Below are 20,000 nucleotides of genomic sequence, written 5' to 3'. Positions count from 1 at the left end.
TCTCTACGCTTCCAACCCACTCATACCAGTTTAATTCCTCGACAGTTACTACGCATTTTTAACGCGAAATGACAAGAAAGAGTTTCGCAGTGATATGAATAACGCGAACTTGTATTTTTAAATGAAGTCCTTGTAGCCGTCGTCGACCTCGTTTCGTTCAAGCTCCCTAATAAATGTAAGATATGGACGAACAAATAGTATTCTTTTTTGAATAGATATATTGACAGCTGGAAATGCTTGGCCGAATAATTTTGTAGACGCTGATAATGTTAATAAGTTCAAGAAACTTTTGTAAAAATGTTTAATTGCACGTTAGGGTCATTTTATCAAACGTAAAATTATCTATTCTATTTGATTACGATGTTTGGCTTGTTGTAAAATACGCAACGCAATGTACGGCGATGTCAATCTGTAAACAATATGTGCAAGACGGTTTATTTTATCAGCGGTTAACTTGCAAAATGTCAAAAAGCGCATGCTCACCGTTCCCACGAGATTTCTCCTTAAGGTTTCTTTCATTCGCTTTTGTGTTCCTCATGTTTACGCTTTGCGAGATTTTAGGTTCGTTTATTCACAAGTTTGTTTTGCATCTGGATGGTGTTTGTATTTCCAATTACAATCTCTCCCTTGGGGAGCCTTTCTAGGCTCGTAACAGAGACTTTACCTTTACCAAGGGGTTATCGCGCATAGCTTTTAACCAATAAAATCCCCGTGCACTAATCCTATTTTGCATTTTGCTGCACCCAAAAAGGTCAACCGAGATTAGAACTCGGATACCTTTCAGGTATTTCGAGTACTTAGATTCAGATGGGAAAATAAACAACATTTCGACAGGGGCACTTTAAGATTTGTAACGACAAGCTATTTTTCCCGCCAAAACCTTTCTTCAATGTTTCCATAGGCACAACTCTTTGGTGTGTTAGAGCCAATATTAGGGATCGTACGCATGGCCGAAGACGACGCCAACGAGAACTTTGTCTGAAAGTTTTATTTCCCGTTCATTGTAGCAATTTCTTGATATCTCCAAGTCGTTCGGAATGGAAAGTGTGTTTCAACATTGGCATGAGGGGTATGGTTGTTTGGGATGTAAATTTAAAATGTTTTGTCAGGTTCTCACGTCCTCTACACAACCCGCTCAAATTTGGTCAATTCACGTCGTTGTCAGGACGAAGACGGCAAAAGAATGTGTAAAAAAAGCAAAACGCGAGTGCAAGGCGTGCTGGGCCTTTTTTTCAGTTCATTAATCGTATTATTTTGTGGCGTTCTCGTAGCCGCCGTGGACGTCCTTGCGTAAACTCCCTACTATTGCCACTGTAACGAAAGGCGAAATCCCCTCATCGAGCTTGTTACGAAGGAATCACCGTTATTTGCTTTTTGCTGCCTTGAAAGCGTTTCCGAGACGCAACGCTCTCCAGGCGCACTAGCACAGGCTCCTTTCCTGGCTTTGTCACTTAAAATCCCACCTGCCTCTACGGAATGCTAGAATGGCGGTCAAGCAGTTTTATAGGCCATCACGTAATTGCGCACAAAACTGGGGCGAGTTTCAAATTTGAACTGAACCATAAATTGACACCATCACATGAAAGATAACATTGAGATTGGCCCTCTGTCCAAGTTTGATGCCCTTAGGTCGAACAGAGACCAAGGGCTCTTTTCCTTTTGTCAGAACTGTCCGGCCAGACCAGTCAGTTTGCAAAGAAAATGCAACAATTTGAAGAAACACTTGCATGATAATCCCTCGCATTCTTCCGGAGGAGTATATATTATCCTCGATGTGTGTTAAGTAATGGTCCGGCTAAAAAGCAGGCAGAAAAACAATAGCCCGCGGCAATAGCGTCGGTTAGTTAAAATGTGCCAACATTTTTAATCAAATTAAGTTCGGCTGTTCCCATTGGTGTAAGCAGCTAAAAGCGCGAAATTTGAATTTCAATGAAAAATGTAATCGACTTGCCGTCTAAAAAAATTAGATTCTGTTTCGTAGAACAAATCATTATGCCTTCAAAAACTATGTTTGTAAATATCGTCAAGATTCTATGCGCCATTTGATTGGCCCATAGAACAATGCCCAAATTTGGCCGAGAGACAGAGATCAAGGGCATGGGGAAGAAGAAATCCAAAAAAGGCTTTTTTTTCATTTTTTTCTCATCTTTTTTCGACATTTTCCGATATTAGCCAATCAGATGCCTCGATTGGAGTGAAATTAAAAATTAATATTTCGCAGCTTCTAAGTACTTTTGCCGCTGGGCTGCCTGCTTCTTAGCCGGACCATTACTTAATTTGATGGCGCTGTAGAGTTTGTCCTTCCAAATACCTGGTCTGGCCGGTCAGTTCTGTCAAATGGAAAGCGCCCCAAGTTACGGACTTTAAACATAGTTAGAAATCCATACAAACGTCACTAATTTTAAGGCTGCGTCCCCCAATACCATATGAACTGTTAAAATGTTTTACTATTTCTGTAATGGATTTGATGACAAAAATTACGGGCAGAAACATAATTATTAAAGACAACGTTTCGGTGTCCTCATGACACCATCATCAGGTCAAATATAATATTTTACAGATAACTCGAATATTAATGTTCAAGATTAAGTTTCGCATTCTTAAGAAATGCTCATGCAAATTTGATTGTCTTGTGTATGAAATGTTCCTTATTCGCGAGCACAAACCGTGTCTGAATATCCAAAGTGACTCGATAAAGGCAAAACTTTTCACCTAGCCTCTAGGGACTTTGAACTTAATCTTGAACATTAATATTCGAGTTATCTGTAAAATATTATATTTGACCTGATGATGGTGTCATGAGGACACCGAAACGTTGTCTTTAATAAGTATGTTTCTGCCCGTAATTTTTGTCATCAAATCCATTACATTATCATGTTTGATAGTATTTCTGTAATATTCATAAAAATAGGCAAACATAGTGATTTACACCTCACCTATTTCCAAATAGTAGGTCCAAGACAGGATTTCTCAGTTGTCTCAGATCTGATAAAATTGTTTAAGAGTTAAAATTGTTTTGGGGACGCATCCTCAATATTAGAGTGCGTGCCTATTAATTTTTGTTTCGTTTCGTCAGAAACCTGCCTATTTTGACTTCATTGTGAACTATTTACACAGTGAGGTAGAGTGGCCAATCAAAACAGAGTTTGTAAGTGAAAATCTAAACATCTATGAGATGTGAAAACAAACTTATGAACATGTGAACCTAAAGTATCGCAAATCATAATAGCGACAAACAAAAAGCGAAGGAAATGGGACATAAATATGAAGTTTTGACTATCTGAATGATTTTGGGTTAGATTAAAGCGATATATTGTTGAAAAAAATCCAAAGCTATCGCTCTTCGTGTTAATGAGTAATGTAAACAATAGTGACATAGCTGCACATTGACTACCAGCATTAATTTTGATCCAAATACTAAAACACCACGTACCTTGACAGTTGTTTTACTGTGATGAATGGGATGTGAACCAGGGTTTTTCTAGGCTATGTCCCTACAAAGGCCGATCTTACCGGCAATATGCCATGCCGTGGACCAGACTTTTAACAAGAAAGTATTTCGAAAAAAAAATTGTGTTTCGTTTCTCGAATGGGAGGGGAGGGAGGGAGCAGGGCTGGCGCAGTGGTGAGAGCACTCGCCTCCCACCATTGTGGCCTGGGTTCGATTCCCAGATCCGGCGTCATATGTGGTTTGAGTTTGTTGGTTGTCTACTCTGCTCCGAGAGGCTTTTCTCCGGGTACTCCGGTTTTCCCCTCTCCTATAGCTAAAAGGTATTCACCGCGCACAGGTGGCTCAGTTGGTTGAGCACCGGGCTGCCATGCGGGAGGTTGTGAATTCGGCTCCGGCCGGACCAACACTCAGGGTCTTAAAATAACTGAGGAGAAAGTGCTGCCTTTGTAATTACATCTGCAAATGGTTAGACTTTCAAGTCTTCTCGGATAAGGACTATAAACCGTAGACCCCGTCTCACAAACCTTCAATGTTCATAAAACCTGTGGGACGTTAAAGATCACACTTGTCGAAAAGAGTAGGGCATGTAGCTCCCGGTGTTGTGGTCTGGCCTGTCCTTCAGCAATGTGGTCGGCGTAATCTTCTGAATGGACTACCCAGATCAATGACACCACATAACAGCAAAGCAGACTGTGGTTAAATTGAAGGAGTCCAATGCTGAAACTGGTAAAACCAGTCCCCTCTATTACTCAATTAACTACGATTTGAACTACATTTATGTAATTCACACATTCATCTATTACTGGAGATTATGGTTGCGGTCACACTTGAGAGAATCGCAGTGTAACACTGGTGTTGACACTACTCTAGTGGTTGCGGTCGCATTAGGGAGTTAACACTAGTGTTAAAGCAAGTTCTATTGTTCAGTGTTCCCCTAGGGATTCAAAACACCAGAGAGTGGACACTGGACTAGTGTCAACACTTGTGCTACACTGCGTTTCTCTCAAGTGTGACCGCGACCCTCTGGTGTTTGAATCCCTAGGGGAACACTGAACAATAAAACGTTATTTAACAGTACTGTTAACTCCCTAATGCGCCCGCAACCAATATGAACTCGAAAGTGACCAACGTGGGGTGTCTACAAAACGAAGACCGAAGACCCAAGACCCAAGACCCAAAAACGAAAACTTGAATCTCAATTAATTTAAGAACTGTTAAAACGTGCTGAAACGCATTGTTCGGCGCTAAAACAATAAAATCGATAGGGTCTTCGTTTTGTAGAAATGCCCCCCCTCAAACTTCAAAACGAAGACCCTCGCCAAAAAGCTTTATTTTCGCAGCAACGGGCTTGATAACTTAGATGGTAGAGCGAGTGCAGTGCAGTTGCGCAATCATGAGTTTGAGTCCAGTTCAAGCCGTTGCTTCATTAGGGACCAGGGAGTTTAAGAACCGAGGACGGCTACGGCGACTGAAGAAACCACAAAGCAATAATATCATTGGGTTAAAGAGAAAAAATAATCGTGCTGCAAGTGAGGCACGCATTTTAGCGCATATTTTTGCGGTATTCTGCGTAACAACGACGTGGAATCATCAAATTTGAGGCTTTTACGACAACGTGATACAAATTGAAACCGTGGGCGTGACGTGGCATCAGATTAGAGTGAAAGAAGAGTAATTATGAAGCGGAAAAACATGTTCAGTCCTTCTTTAGTGTGTGGAATAAACGTTTGCTTAGTGCAACTTAACTGCATGACATGCAGGAAAATGTCCGTCAGAGCAATTTGCAGTTAGTTTTTTTGCAGACTATTGAAAGAAGAATTGAGTGAGTTGTATTCAAGAGCGTGTTTTGTTATCTTTGAACTGAATTTATTACCAACGCTTAAAAGAGTAAAAGACCTTTTAGAGCGGAGGGGTTGGCGCAGTGGTAAGATCTCTGCCTTCCAACCCTAAGGTCCCGGGTTCCATTCCCGGTTCTGCCGAGAGTGGAATATTTGGCGACCTTCTTTCCCGCTGAAGTTCACTCAGCTTTCCATCCTTCCGAGGTCGGTAAAATGAGTACCAGCATGCATGGACTGCTTAGAAGCGGCTGCAATTTGCGCCTGTATATGCTTCCAGTCCGCTGGGGGTAAATTGATCATTGTAGGGCGCCTTTGAGACGTTTGTGATAGAGGCGCTATATAAATGCACCTCTTTGCTTTTCTTTTTTTTAAAAACCGGACAGGACATTACAAAATAATCAACGTGAGAACATGTGAGCCAATGGGCCACTGCTGGCACGACGTCTGGGTGACCCCTCAAATGGTCTAAATATCACCCCACTTGAAAAAAATTAAGTGGAACGCTGCAGTTCAATACCACCCAACTCAGTGACTTCCATTTTTGTGTGGCACGTACCACAGGCAACCCAGTTTACGCCCACGGAGCGTCTAGTCTTTTAACTGTCTCTGCTCACGGTTTTCAGTATTGATCTTTTCAACTGCAGCTCAGCTCTGGGTTGATACATTCTTTTGTCGGTCTTTTCAAAGGCAAACCTCGCAGCTAATTAATTTAGATTACGACATTCAATCACAAAAAGATACGCAATCAGAATGCAAAACTTCAACTACTAAGTATAAACGGTTCAGTGACGGATGCCGTGAATGAGTTCTCGATTGTTCTGATCTGGTAAAAAGAACACATTATCAGTAAAACGTTAATTAATAGGCCATTTCCGAGTTCATGTCTGCCTCCTCTTCAAAGCGAGTCTAAGTGCAAAGTTTTTGTAATGGTAATTAGTTCTACTTTACATATGAATGAAAACTAATTTCATAACAAAAACTTCGCACTTAGACTCGCTTTGAAGAGGAGGCAGACATGAACTCGGAAATGTCCTATTGTAACTATAAATTATATAATGATAAATTAAGAAAATTATTTGATAAGAATTTAACTATACTAAAGCTTATCATTATGTTAACACTAAATTACAATTAAGATACAGCTAAAATTATTCGAAATGAGATCATTTAATATATAAGAGTTGTAAAAGGGCATGCTATCGGCAATGGCTTACAATAAGAATGTATCTGAAACGATTGGTCTGAAAACGTGGGACTTGGAACTTGCGATTTTTCCGTGTACGCAAAGTGCCAAGGTAAGGTGGCGGAAGTAGTGAATGAAGCTTGTGATTATTGTTATTCCTTATTTTTTGAAACATTAAGTTACCAATCGCCTCTCTCCTGGCATACAAGGTAGGTATGCTAAAAACTTTTAAAGCCTGTCTATAGGATAACTCGTTATTGCTTATGTGTAGTGTTCGCTTCTGCAGACGCTCTAACTGATCGGATAGATATTGCGGTAGAGCGGTATGAAAGACTGGACATGCATACTCTACAACTGGGCGTATGCAAGTGATATAGAAATTCAAAAGGTCATTAGTTGGCGCTTTCGCGCGCTTTAATTGCTTAAGAAAGTAGAGACGCGTTGCGACTTTCTTACGTATCATTTCTACGTGCACATTCCACTTCAAATCACTCGATATCATAACACCTCGTAATTTAGCGGATGGAACAATCTCAATGTTCGTATTATTGATAGTAATAGGCTCTAAAATACTCGCTGACTTTGTGAATGATATTCTAAGTTCCTTGCACTTCGATTCATTCAACTGGAAAGCATCAGCTCGAGACTTTATAACAAATTCGTCAACGTTCAACTGCATTGAGCTGGTTCCGTTTTTTTCCACACACTCAGGGAGGGCAGTATCATCTTCATACTTCCAGATGTTCGTATTCGCCACACTCAGGTCATTGATCATTATCAGAAATAACCATGCTGGTACAGCACGCCATTCAGATACACAATCACAACTCAGTTTCACCCTTTGCCTTCTGTTCGTTAGGAAATCCAAGATCCAGCACATGATCGATTCCGGAAAGTCATACGAGGAGAGCTTTTGGGCTAGCCGGGACATGGTGATCAATTAAGTCAAAGGTTTTGCGAAAGTCAAATAGTACGGCTCTCGTAGTAGCCCCATTTCCGTCAGTCGATTCCAACCAAGAGTGCAGCATACTAAATAAGCGCATTCGTAGTAGAAGATTTAGTTACGGCCCCAAATTGTTGAGGATCAATCCTCTCCAGCACAGCAGGTTTAACGTATGTGTCAAGCACATAATCTTCAGATATCTTTGACAAAATGGGGGTTAGTGAGTGTAGGTGCTTATTTACTTCACGGACGGGCTTTTGCTTAGCTTTGGCACGGGGACTACATCTGCGTGCTTCCATGACGATGGCAGGCGTCCTTCACGGTACGAGTAGTTCAAGATGTCAGATACCGGACCAGCTAAAATATCTGCGTTTTCCTTTAACAACCATCCAGGGATGTTGTCTGGACCGTTAGCTTTACACGGGTTCAACTTTGATAATTTCTTGCGGATTGACTCGACCGACACCACAAGGGGTTTTTCGGAGTAGTTACTGAAAGCAGTGCACGGAAAAGCGGCAGGGAGCGATGTGAAACAGTAAATTGGCGATAAGAAAGCCTCATTGATGATGTTAGCTAGGCCGATCTGGTCAATACTCTCATACAGATGTTGTAGCGATTTCAATGTGTCACTTTGCTCCGAGGAGGCAAGCAAGCGCCCACTAAGCTTTTTCACTTCTTTCCACCATTCAGATGGTTTACATTTCTTCAGATGTTCCACCTTGGCTTGGTAATAATTTGCGCGGCACATCTTTCGCTTGCGATTAACACGATTTCTCAACTCACGAAACATTTGGTCGTCACCACGCGATAAGGCATTTTGCCGCTTTTGTAGCAAGTTCTTCATGGATGATGTTATCCAAGGTGATTCGGTTGAATGTACTTTGCGCGTGCGCATAGGCATAACATGGTCAAGACCAGTCTTAATAATTTGTTCCAAAGGCGACGTTTTGCTTTCACAACTGTCTGCTGAGTTCAGTATAGAATCCAAATCCACTGATTCTAAATAAGTGCGCATTGCTAGGCTCTTGCTGGGACGCATATCTCTCGACTGAATAGTGGTTGTAGAGCTATTGGACTTTATCCTCACCTCGGTTGAACTTCTATAGACATGTGGTCCGAAAGGCCAAATGGAGGGCGTTGGGTTGGAGTTTCGTAGTGGTCTTGAAGGTTGGTGATGACTAAATCAAGCGTTCTTTCTCCTCGCGCGTTTATGAAATATTTTTGTTTTGTGATCAGTAAAGAGTTTTCGTTGCGCTCGTTTGGTGGACTGATGTGTATCGAGGAAAAGAATGGCAGAAATTCGAGTACATGATAAGATTTTAAGAATCTGTGATCACTAAGCATTATTTTTGTTCGCCTCTTGTGTTGGAGAATGTCAAAACCCATATAATAAATGGAATTATTGACTGGCGAAATTTTAACTAATTGTAAATAGTTTTATAGAATTTGATCCTTTTATTGTAACAACTCGCCCCTTGTCGGAATCAGCTTAACTACTAACTTACAGGGATATTTTTGCGCGGCTTGGCTTTCAAAAAGAAAATTGGGAGTAACCACGCATTTTTCAGAGGTAATTAAGCTTCAATTTGGAAAAGAACGCCATTTCTTTGCCTTGTATTTTTGATTAATTATCTTTGAAAAAATGCGTGCTTACCCTTAATTTTCTCCTTGGATTTCAGTAACACTAATTTTGTTAAGATCTGCCTTTCTGCATATTCATAAAGCGCTTAAAAATGCCTTTGAAATAGTAGGCGTCGTCCTTAAATATGAAGCAACGATTTTTTCTCCTCTCAAGCTTTAAATTAAAAAAAAAAACACCATATGACAACCAAATATTTCTTCCAAAAATCGCAGCAAAGCTATCTCAGATCGATATATTTATTTATGATTTTTATTTCATCGGGCTGATCGCGTGTTCATAGCGTTCTTCCTGAGGCCAAAGAATATTGTGAGAATAAACCTCTCAACTTTATGATAATCCATCAAAATAACTGACAAGAACAGTAAAATATACATCAGGGGCACCCAACGACCAATTTGTTGTAAAATGTATTATTATACCCCAGTTAATGAAAATAAATGTTATTAAGGCATTTTCAGGTGTTTTTCAGTGTTGCTGGCAAAAAATTATCTGTTCCTTTTTCCCAGCAAGACACACAAGAAATTTCCCAGCCAGCTAGATAAAATTGGTTGGTTTCCCAGCCAGCTGATCAAATTTATTTCCCAGCCAGGAATTTAATTAATTAATTAATTAATTACTTAACTAACATATTAATATATATATATATATATAAATGAAAGGAATAATACTACTACTACTACTAATAATAATGATGATGATGATAACAATAACAATACCTATATTGATAATGATAATGGAACGATAATGTGAAACACACAGCTGTAGTTCTTGTGTTAGTATGATACTCTACATGTACTGCTGTCTCGAGCAGTTTGAATTTTAGGAGCCTTTTGTCACCCTGGAAAGCGAGCACAGAATTCATAATACCTAGCACCATTGTACACAAAAGCAATAAAATACTTGCTAGGATAAACCTGTATAATTTTGTCTACAATAAGGTAGAACAACTGGAACCTTGAAATAGCTCTTCATTTTACATTTTTATTCATCTCTTCAGTTACACAATTGCTAATGTCCTATTCCTTGCTATTTCCATGGTAGCCTGAAAAATAATTAAAAAGGAAATAAATTAGAGACCAATATTAATTGAGTAGAGCCAGCAGTAATGCTGATTGAGTTTTCAGATCTAGCTATGGACTCACTAATCATTGTTATCACAGGGGACCCACACAAAGGGTGAATTTAGAAGCAATGTATGAGAATAGCAAAAAGTTCCATAATTATTATTGTACTATTCTGCAATAAATATTTACACAAGATGAGGATAAACTATCTGAAATGATCTTGTGCTGTTGTTATTATGGCTGAAAATGGCAAATTGTAGCAATTTTTACCAGAGCAACACATGTCCTTGAAATCGCTAAATTTCCCACAAGCAGCCACAATAACGACACAACAGAACATTTCGGATGAAGGTTTGTTTATTCTCATCTTATATTCAAATATTTATCCCAGAATTGTACAATAATATGGAACTTTTTGCTATTCTCATACATTGCTTCTAAATTCAATAATACCAAGGGTCAAACACATTATGTAGGCAACATGTTTATTTATCATGAATGTCTTTGCGGATTGGCAAAAAAAAACAGCTTGAGGTAATAAGATCTATTTGTCATCATGGTGCAGAGCAGTCGACATATTTAGCTATATATCTTTCCAGATCAACTGAAAAATTGAAAAAAAATTCCCTTGACTCGCCAAATATGACAGTCACATCTTGAGCTGGATGGATAACAAGATCAGTAAAATTTCTGCAGGCCATATAGGTCTAGCACTTAAACTGGCCAAATTGAATGGACTTTCTCCATGCCATAAATTATTTTAATAAAATTTAAAATGTTACCATGACTGAACAACTGTTGAGCATCTTCCTCCCAATGACACGGATTTGCAGCCATTCACATTAAAGGAGAATTGAAACTTAATAGAAAACTGAATAGAGGGCCAAAAAGGAAACAAAGTTCTCAGTGCAAACCATGAATGCCCTAACTCAACCTGATGGAAGAGAGAGAGTCATAAGAATGAACAAACAAAGAATGCCCATCGTCACAAGCCTAACTCAACCTGACGGAAGAGAGATGGTCGTAACAATGAACAAACAATGAATGGCCATCGTCACAAGCCTAACTCAACCTGAGGGAAGAGAGAGAGTCGTAAGAATGAACAAACAAAGAATGCCCATCGTCACAAGCCTAACTCAACCTGACGGAAGAGAGATGGTCGTAAGAATGAACAAACAATGAATGGCCATCGTCACAAGCCTAACTCAACCTGAGGGAAGAGAGAGAGTCGTAAGAATGAACAAACAATGAATGGCCATCGTCACAAGCCTAACTCAACCTGATGGAAGAGAGATGGTCGTAAGAATGAACAAACAATGAATGGCCATCGTCACAAGCCTAACTCAACCTGACGGAAGAGAGATGGTCGTAAGAATGAACAAACAATGAATGGCCATCGTCACAAGCCTAACTCAACCTGACGGAAGAGAGATGGTCGTAAGAATGAACAAACAATGAATGGCCATCGTCACAAGCCTAACTCAACCTGAGGGAAGAGAGAGAGTCGTAAGAATGAACAAACAATGAATGGCCATCGTCACAAGCCTAACTCAACCTGACGGAAGAGAGATGGTCGTAACAATGAACAAACAATGAATGGCCATCGTCACAAGCCTAACTCAACCTGAGGGAAGAGAGAGAGTCGTAAGAATGAACAAACAATGAATGGCCATCGTCACAAGCCTAACTCAACCTGACGGAAGAGAGATGGTCGTAACAATGAACAAACAATGAATGGCCATCGTCACAAGCCTAACTCAACCTGAGGGAAGAGAGAGAGTCGTAAGAATGAACAAACAATGAATGGCCATCGTCACAAGCCTAACTCAACCTGAGGGAAGAGAGAGAGTCGTAAGAATGAACAAACAATGAATGGCCATCGTCACAAGCCTAACTCAACCTGACGGAAGAGAGATGGTCGTAAGAATGAACAAACAATGAATGGCCATCGTCACAAGCCTAACTCAACCTGAGGGAAGAGAGAGAGTCGTAAGAATGAACAAACAATGAATGGCCATCGTCACAAGCCTAACTCAACCTGACGGAAGAGAGATGGTCGTAACAATGAACAAACAATGAATGGCCATCGTCACAAGCCTAACTCAACCTGAGGGAAGAGAGAGAGAGTCGTAAGAATGAACAAACAAAGAATGCCCATCTTCACAAGCCTAACTCAGTTTGGCTTTGTACAGAGACAAAAGTATGACTAAAGATAATTTGTGATTGTTGAAAAGGAAAAGTAAACAATCTGCCAAGTAAAAAAGAATTAGTGCTGTTGGTCACAATAACAAATAATTGTTTTGTCAATGTATGTGTTGATGACAACAGTTATTGCTGACACAATCATACATTGTAAGAACAATAGACTAAGTATGTCTTAATTAAGCACTCTACCCAATACAAACAGCTGATCATCAGAAGCATTCTCACAATTAAAACCACAGTCTGACCAAAACCAACAAAGTTTTCTTAGTCAGAGAAAAAAAAACCAATAATAAAAGCCTGCATATACGAACATATATATATTTTTTGTCTGGCAAAATAGGGATGCTTGGATGAAGGCTTAAAGTGGATTGTTGACAAGGTCCTAATTTGTATGTAGGAGATATAGGTACTGATTGCCAGAAAAATAAATATTTGCGATCTCAAAGTCAAACTCCTTGGATAAAGTGTTTATTGCAATTTAACTGTTACTCACATAATTATAGAACCTGCTTGATTTTAGTTAACTAAACAGGGTTTTGTATAATTATGCCAAATATCTGCCAACAGGTTCTTACAAAAGGATCTCTTCGCAGGAGTTCTCGAGAGTAATAAATCGTCTTTCTAACGAAATAAACTAAATTAAAATAAGTGCGAATTTTTCTTGATTTTTACCTTGTGTTTGAGGAAAGCACCTGGTTGATCCCGTGGCTGCCTACACGAATAAGAAAAATACGTACTGCTGTCAATTTTTTACAATTCGATCGTTGGCTTCAACTGTAAAAGATCATCACGCACTTGACTAATACAGATAACCGAAAAAAAGCATTAAAACAACTACATTAGGAAGTCTTATACCTCCGAAAACGCTAACACCAAACACATTGTACACCGTCGAAACTCTGGTCGACTGTGAATGAAAATACAAGTTAATACTGTTAAATTCACTCTGTTCATTTCAATTCAGTGTAGAAGAACATCACGAGAATCTCAGCATACAGATAAAATAACAATGGAAATTAATCTTACATGTAAATGAGGAAAACAGCACAATCCGTGTTCGTCGATCTGTGGAACCTCCGCGCGCTTTTAACAAACGACCGAAGAAAACCGACACAGGTTTTTTCCGCAAGCGCAATCACTCTGACCAGCCGTCGTTTGTCGTTCTCAGTCTTCAGAGTTTCTACAGCCAGCTCGGGTTGACATGCTAGAAAAAGTCAGTAATTCCCAGGCAAAACCTCTGTCAATGATAAATTTCCCAGCCAGCTCATCGGAACACCTGTATTTTTGCCAGCCAGCAAGATTCCTCTGGGGAACAGATAAAGTGAGGAACAGATCCGTTGGGTGCCCCTGATACATATCCTGTAAAAGCCTTGCATGCACTTCGGGGCTGTGAAGTCTCATGATCTGTGGAATAATACACGTAATTTGCCTGAAATGTTAATTTAATCGAAGAAAAACAATTAGCAACTTCATGAAAACAAGATGAAATTCCGGCAGTGATTTGGAGCTTGCTCTATTTAACAGTCTAAATAATCTCAAATGAATTTGTGCAGCCATCTTTTATGAACCACCTTTAATTTGTGTTAACTATTTCAAAATCTTGTATTCTTGGTGTTAACTGCGGTCCATAATTAGCAACACCAGTTAACTTGCCCACTTGTCTATCAGAACTTGGACAACACTGTCTAAGAAAGGACTTCAAAAATCTTCACATTTATAGGCCGAAAATCAGATCACTTTTTGCAAGTTAATTTGTTTTTACTTTGCTGGATTCTTCACACAGGGATGTTTTCAGAGTCGGAACAACATGATTTGGTATTCGGCCTTAGGGTAAAGACTATAAAGAGAGCAGTAGAAATAAATTGCGTGCGAAATTTTACGACGTATCTTGATTGACAACTTCAATTGCTTCAAGCATACTTTGAATTCTAATGTGGACGCTTACCACGGTAAGTAGGCGTTCATGCTCTCAAGTGTACTTGAGCTGCTGCCAAACTTTAGGTCTACTTACTTCGCTAGTATGAACCCACCTAGTGTCTTGATGTAGTGTAATTGGCATTCAGTCGATGATCGAGAAACTCAATTCGGTTTTTGGAACAAAAATACTTCTTCATTAATTTAAGAATAGGTCGGCGATGTTTAATTGATGCCTTGGCGGCTAGTTTAAATTTGCTTTCAGCAGGCGAAGGTTACTACTACAGGTCAATGATGGTATTTGGTATTTATTCGTCCTGAGGGTAAAAGACAGTAAGGAGATCATTAGAACTGAAGATCACGACAAAGAAAGTTATCGCAAGTGATCCACAAGCGTCTAAGGCATATCCCTTTTACTCAAATAGTCGATAAATACGCCCCCTTTAACCAGAACGAAAAATTGATGTTTTTTGTATCTAGCGTTTGCTAAGAATTTGATCTTTTGGTGATTTGTTGATACAACTTATTATATCAATACAAATATTAGTCGGACCGAAGGGGGCAGGGGTGCATTTTGTTAAAACATACAGTACTTAAAAAAAACTATTTTATTAGATATTTTAACTTTCAAAATGACGCACTACTTTTTTTGTCACACTGATTAGATCTTTCATGACTGGCGCCTTCGCGTCTAGTTTTGTTTTTAGCTCGCAGAGTGAGGTTAGTGCGGGTCATTGGACATGTTTAATGAAGTGATTGAGTGCCAAGCCATGCCCTTATTTAGAATGATTATTGCTGTCAATCTCGGCCGTATAAACAACGCCACTACTTTCACCACACCCAGATCAGAAGCAAACAACGATCAAACAAGACTGAAATGGATTCTTAAGGGAAGCGTTGACTCCCAAAACTTTTAATAAGATCGGTTATGTGCTAGTTTTACTTTGGATTTTTCTTGGTTTGGCACCGACTGGGATATTTTCAGAGTTGGAAATCAGTGAACCCAGTACATTTTGTCAAAAATATTTCATTAGTTGCTTAAACTTTCAAAAAATGACTCACTACTGATTTTGTCTCTCTGATGAGATCTTTCATTATTGAAGCCTTGGCAACTGGTTTTGTTCTTAGCTCGCAAGCCATGCCTTATTTAGAAAGATTAATTAAAACGTTCAATTTGCTGTCAATCTTGGCGTTATAAAGACGCCAACTCCCCTGCTTCCGCCACACCCAGCCCAGAATCAAATCGACAACGATCAAACACGAAACCAAAATGGATTTCAAAGACTTGCTTATGCCCGAAACTCTTAGCATACTCAGTTATGTAGCAAATTTCTTTTGGGTTTTTCTTGATGGGATAGTTAGTGGGATATTTTTAGACATCGAGAGCAACGAATCAAGATTCGACGTCAGCTGCGATGTGAAAACCACTAGCGAGAAGGATTTTATCCAAGGAAAGTGCTTCGACCAGTACCAAAATCAAGTCTACAAACTCGGCATTCCTCTCTACGCCTTCGTCATTGTTAATTTCCTCTCGATTCCTTTGGTGTCCGTTGTTTACTACGTGTGCATCAGGTCCACAGTTAATAGACTCAAGGGCGCACTCAGAGATGCGGAACGGAGGTTGAGCAATCGAAGACGAATTCGAAGGCGTTGCCTTTTCTTCGCATATTTATCTAAACTTGCCGCAAAATTTGCTCTGGGGATCATTTTCATTGTCTTCCTAAAGACCGACTTACTCTATCCCGGGCACTTTCCCGCAGATTTTACCTGTCCTCTTGAGAGAGGTAATGATTCGGGAAAGCTATCTACGAACCAGACACAATCAACAGTTTACGAATGCATCAATCGCGGAGCAGGGAAAAAGAATTTCTGGACCATTGCTGTGGCAGTGGTTAACGGCATTTTCGCATTTTTAGCTTTCGTGGAGATTGGCTGGATCTTATTACGAGCTAAAAATGGAAGAACTTTCATGGACAATCGACAGTTTTATACTGATCATTTGAGATCGAACTCGGATCAACAACAGGAAACACCTCCAGGAGAAATACCGGAAGTCGTCAATATCCCGAATGTTCCTTCAACAGTTGATACGGGCGAAGCGGGAGAAGAAATGCTTTTGGAACACTCAGGAATCCCACGAGAGCGACTTGAACTGACAGAAGCCATTGAAAAAATGAAGGATGATTGCTTAAATTTCACAGAGCGTCTGACTGATCTGAAACTACCCTTTGGCCGTAACCAAGGCGAAGGCCTGACACCCAATCATCTTAACATTGATCAAATCTATGTCAATGTGGCAATGCATGAAGGCAGAGCTGACCATGTCTTTGCTAAAGACAGAAGCAAACAACTTAAAGAATACCCGCCCGATTCCAAGAACTGTTTCTATGCCAAGCCAGAGGATGTTATTGACAAAAAACACAAGAACGTCCTTGTCGTTGGACGTCCTGGCATAGGAAAGACATTGCTCAGCACAATGATTGCTCGCATGTGGGCATCTGGTGAAGCGTTCAATGGAAATCAGGATGACAAAACAAACGTTGTTGTTGTGTTCCTCATGAAATTCAGGCGCTTTACAAGCAATCTATTGCTTAGTCTCCGTGAACTGTTGGCTAAAGCAGAAATAGTTGAGCAGTTGAATGATTCTATGTGGAATTATGTTATTAAATACCCAAGCCGAGTTCTTTTTATTTTTGACGGAGTCGATGAATTTTCTGCGAAAGAGGATATCGCTGGAAAAGACCACATATGTTACAAGAATGGCTTGGAGGAGAAGATGCCCGTTTCCGCTTTATTTAACAAACTAGCCAGAGGACAACTTCTTCGTGGTCTAAACATAATCACAACAACAAGACCAACGGCAGTGTCCTGTATTGCAGATGTGAACTTTGATAGAACAGTCGAAATCCTCGGATTTACGTCCGAAAAGGTTGAAGAATATGTCGAAAAGTTTACACAAGGAGTTCACGACGCAAAGGACAAAATTTGGGGACACATAAAGTCGAACATGAACCTGTTTTCATTGTGCTACATCCCAGTGACCTGTTTTCTTATTTGTTCTTGTCTTCTGGAAATTTTCAGTCTCACTGATACAGCACACGCCCTGCCGACAAGAATGACTGATATTTACGCGATGGTTGTAAAGATTTTCTTTTTTAAACACAATCGCCAAAGCAACGCTCAAGGTAATCTCAAAGATTACATGTACTTGCCGTTTAACAAGCTCCCAAATGATCACAAAGAAATTTTCAAGAGACTCGGGGAAATTGCTTTTGAGGGAGTAAAACAGGGAAGATTGCTCTTTGAGTCAGGCGAAGTCAGTGGTTTGGAAGATTGTGGACTTCTTCACAGATTGCCAGACGCCAAATCCCGTTTTAATGTGCCGCCGAAAGCCCAATACTGCTTTACACACTTAACGCTGCAGGAATTCTTCGCTGCAAAAAATCTTGTGGAGTCCTTGAGTAAAAGAAAACTCAAAAACTTTGTGTCAAAACACATTAACGATGGTGTATGGCAAATGGTGCTGCAGTTTGTGGCTGGATTACTTGGATCTGATCCAGAAACAAAGAGCTCAAACAGCGACATTTTTATCAAACTGCTTCCAATGTCGACTGAGGAGAAATCCGAAAGGGCAATGATGGTTGATTACTCGTTACCAGGGAAAATAACACTGACCTGTTGGCCAGCTGAAAAAGACAAACAGCTAGCACTGAACTTATGTAAGTGTTTGTACGAGATTGATGATGAAAAACAGCAGGCAGTGTTACAAAACAAAATTGAGCAAATTGGCTTTAACGCCGTAGATTTTAGTTTCTGTTCACTCGCGCCTGTTGACTTTGCTGCTGTCTCGCATTTCTTAGAAAATGCTTCGGGAGTTTTGAGTATGAATTTGTTTAGGAATGATCTTGGTTCATTGGGTGCAAAAGAAGTGCAAAAGTTTCTTGTCAATACTGGATGCAAACTAAACTACTTAAACCTTGGGGGTAACAAGTTAACTGATGAAGCAGCCGAGCATTTATCAGCAGCACTAAAGGACAGTAATTGCAAACTAAACTACTTAAACCTCGGGGGTAACAAGTTAACTGATGAAGCAGCCGAGCATTTATCAGCAGCACTAAAGGACAGTAATTGCACACTAAACAGCTTAGACCTCATGTATAACAATATAACTAATAAAGCCGCCTTCCGTAAATCAGTGAAGCATATTAATTGCGAAGTTTTTGTTTGAATAACCTTAAACCCTAAAAACACGCAGTCGTTTCATTTCGATGTTTTTTAGCTTACGGAATTGAAAGTTTGAAGTTAGGACGGTATAACTAAATCATTACGAGAAAAATTGAACCTTAAAATATTTGAACCCTTTGAATACAAAGGAACCATGGATTTGTGAAAGCTTTTTTAAATAACAAAATTATTATAGGTTCAAACATAACAGATGAATGAACAATACAAGAGAAGCAAAGTCAAACAAATTTGACAGTAAATTTTGTTTATTACACTGTGACATACAGGCAATTTCATTTAAAATCCAGCTTACCAAAAATAGCTTCACAAAGACAAAAGGTCCAACTATTTCGGAAACCAAACAACTTTTTTGAAGTGTCCATGGTCTCTGTGTAAAACATTTCAAAGCTCAGCTCCTTGCACTTCTTTCCAATGAACTTTTGATTATTCAATGTTTATATTAAGTAACTTGAATTTGCACAGATAATTTCTTTAGTTTCATTCTTTAGTTGTACTTCTTTTAAGTCCATTGTAAACTAATAGCACAGGATCGTGTTTCAAAGGCGCCATCGAGTATATTTTTCTTGTAAATATTGGTTTTGGTGGAAAACAAAAAAATGCTGAGTTGATATTCAACTACTTTGCTGATGTCATTTACGGATCCAAATGAACCAATCAAAAAGAAGTTTGTAGTTAGTCGTATAAACATAACAACTTTCTTTAATTTTCCAGACATGTTTCGACGGTACATCCGTCATCTTCAGTGTTACATATTTTGAAATCGCCGTTGAATTTAAAGCGCGCGCGATCTTACAAACTTCGTTACATTGCGTTGTCAATATTGCGTATTAAATCAAAACAGAACAAAACAAAAATTTAAATGAGTGACGCTTAGTTCCTTACAGGGAGAGAGTCAGGTTAATGTGTTTCACCTGCTGGTTGAGATCGGGCTTCTCCCATTTTATATACATGGATTCCTTAAGTTTCACTTGGTACTTAGTGGCTGCAGAGTCCAGGATCTCGAAGCAATCCTGTGTGCAGGATGCCTTACAAAACTCTGAACTCTGCAAAACTCTGCAATCAGAGTTGAGGCTGAAACCATCTTGCGAGTTTCCGTTGTTGACTACCCGGTCACAAGCCTCTGAGCAAAGCCGAAGAGGTGAATTTTAAGGCAAAGTTTTCGTGGTGGTGTTAGGGGTAGTAAACAAAGTAATTCCTAAAACAAATTGTCCTTCAAGGAAGACACCAAAATAGCGAAAAGTTTGTAAATAATATTTCACCTTTTACTTTTTAATTGCTTTGTAAAACTCAATGATCAATATGTAACAGAAGATTTGTCATAATGCATGCTTGAAATTGTTTACAAGTAATGGTTTGTAACATTTAAAAAAGTAGTCGTGGTTTAATTAAAATTTTGAGATGAAGTTTTGTGTGTTTGCATGAATTGACTCACTTTGTCCTGTCAGGATACGCTCCCCATTCTTGGTGACGACTTCCCTGTGTTTTGAGCTCTACCCCCGGGGCCCCTGAAAATTA

The 20,000-nt window shown here is 39.5% G+C and overlaps 1 protein-coding gene and 2 long non-coding RNA genes across 8 annotated transcripts in view; 2 read left to right on the top strand and 1 right to left on the bottom strand.

The window, feature by feature from the left end:
• Window positions 1-20,000, top strand: part of LOC138039931 (uncharacterized) — a 141,375-nt gene that overhangs the window by 39,611 nt on the left and 81,764 nt on the right. The window contains exon 6 of one of the 6 annotated variants that reach the window (XR_011130657.1): window positions 1-1,339. This exon is cut by the window's left edge and continues 1,465 nt beyond it. The exons of the other annotated variants lie outside the window; for them this stretch is intronic. This is a non-coding gene — a long non-coding RNA (uncharacterized lncRNA). Of the gene's footprint in view, window positions 1,340-20,000 lie in introns of those variants that run through there. 6 annotated transcript variants of the gene reach the window in all.
• The window catches only part of LOC138039956 (uncharacterized), an 18,931-nt gene continuing 8,949 nt past the window's right edge, over window positions 10,019-20,000 (bottom strand). The window contains exons 2-5 of the long non-coding RNA XR_011130665.1: window positions 13,353-13,730; window positions 13,182-13,233; window positions 12,999-13,038; window positions 10,019-10,099 (exon numbers count right to left, since the gene is read on the bottom strand). This is a non-coding gene — a long non-coding RNA (uncharacterized lncRNA). The remainder of the gene's footprint in view (window positions 10,100-12,998; window positions 13,039-13,181; window positions 13,234-13,352; window positions 13,731-20,000) is intronic.
• Window positions 15,467-18,547, top strand: LOC138039226 (NACHT, LRR and PYD domains-containing protein 12-like). The gene has a single exon (XM_068885436.1). It carries the CDS (start codon window positions 15,511-15,513, stop codon window positions 18,466-18,468), a length of 2,958 nt encoding a protein of 985 aa, XP_068741537.1. The 5' UTR covers window positions 15,467-15,510; the 3' UTR covers window positions 18,469-18,547.

The sequence above is a fragment of the Montipora capricornis genome, chromosome 1, assembly GCF_036669925.1.
Source record: "Montipora capricornis isolate CH-2021 chromosome 1, ASM3666992v2, whole genome shotgun sequence".
Lineage (NCBI taxonomy): Eukaryota > Metazoa > Cnidaria > Anthozoa > Scleractinia > Acroporidae > Montipora > Montipora capricornis.
This window is presented reverse-complemented; position numbering and strand designations above follow the sequence as displayed.

Coding starts and splice junctions, on each gene's coding strand:
- LOC138039226 (XM_068885436.1), top strand. CDS start 15,511: ATGGATTTCAAAGACTTGCTTATGCCCGAAACTCTTAGCATACTCAGT.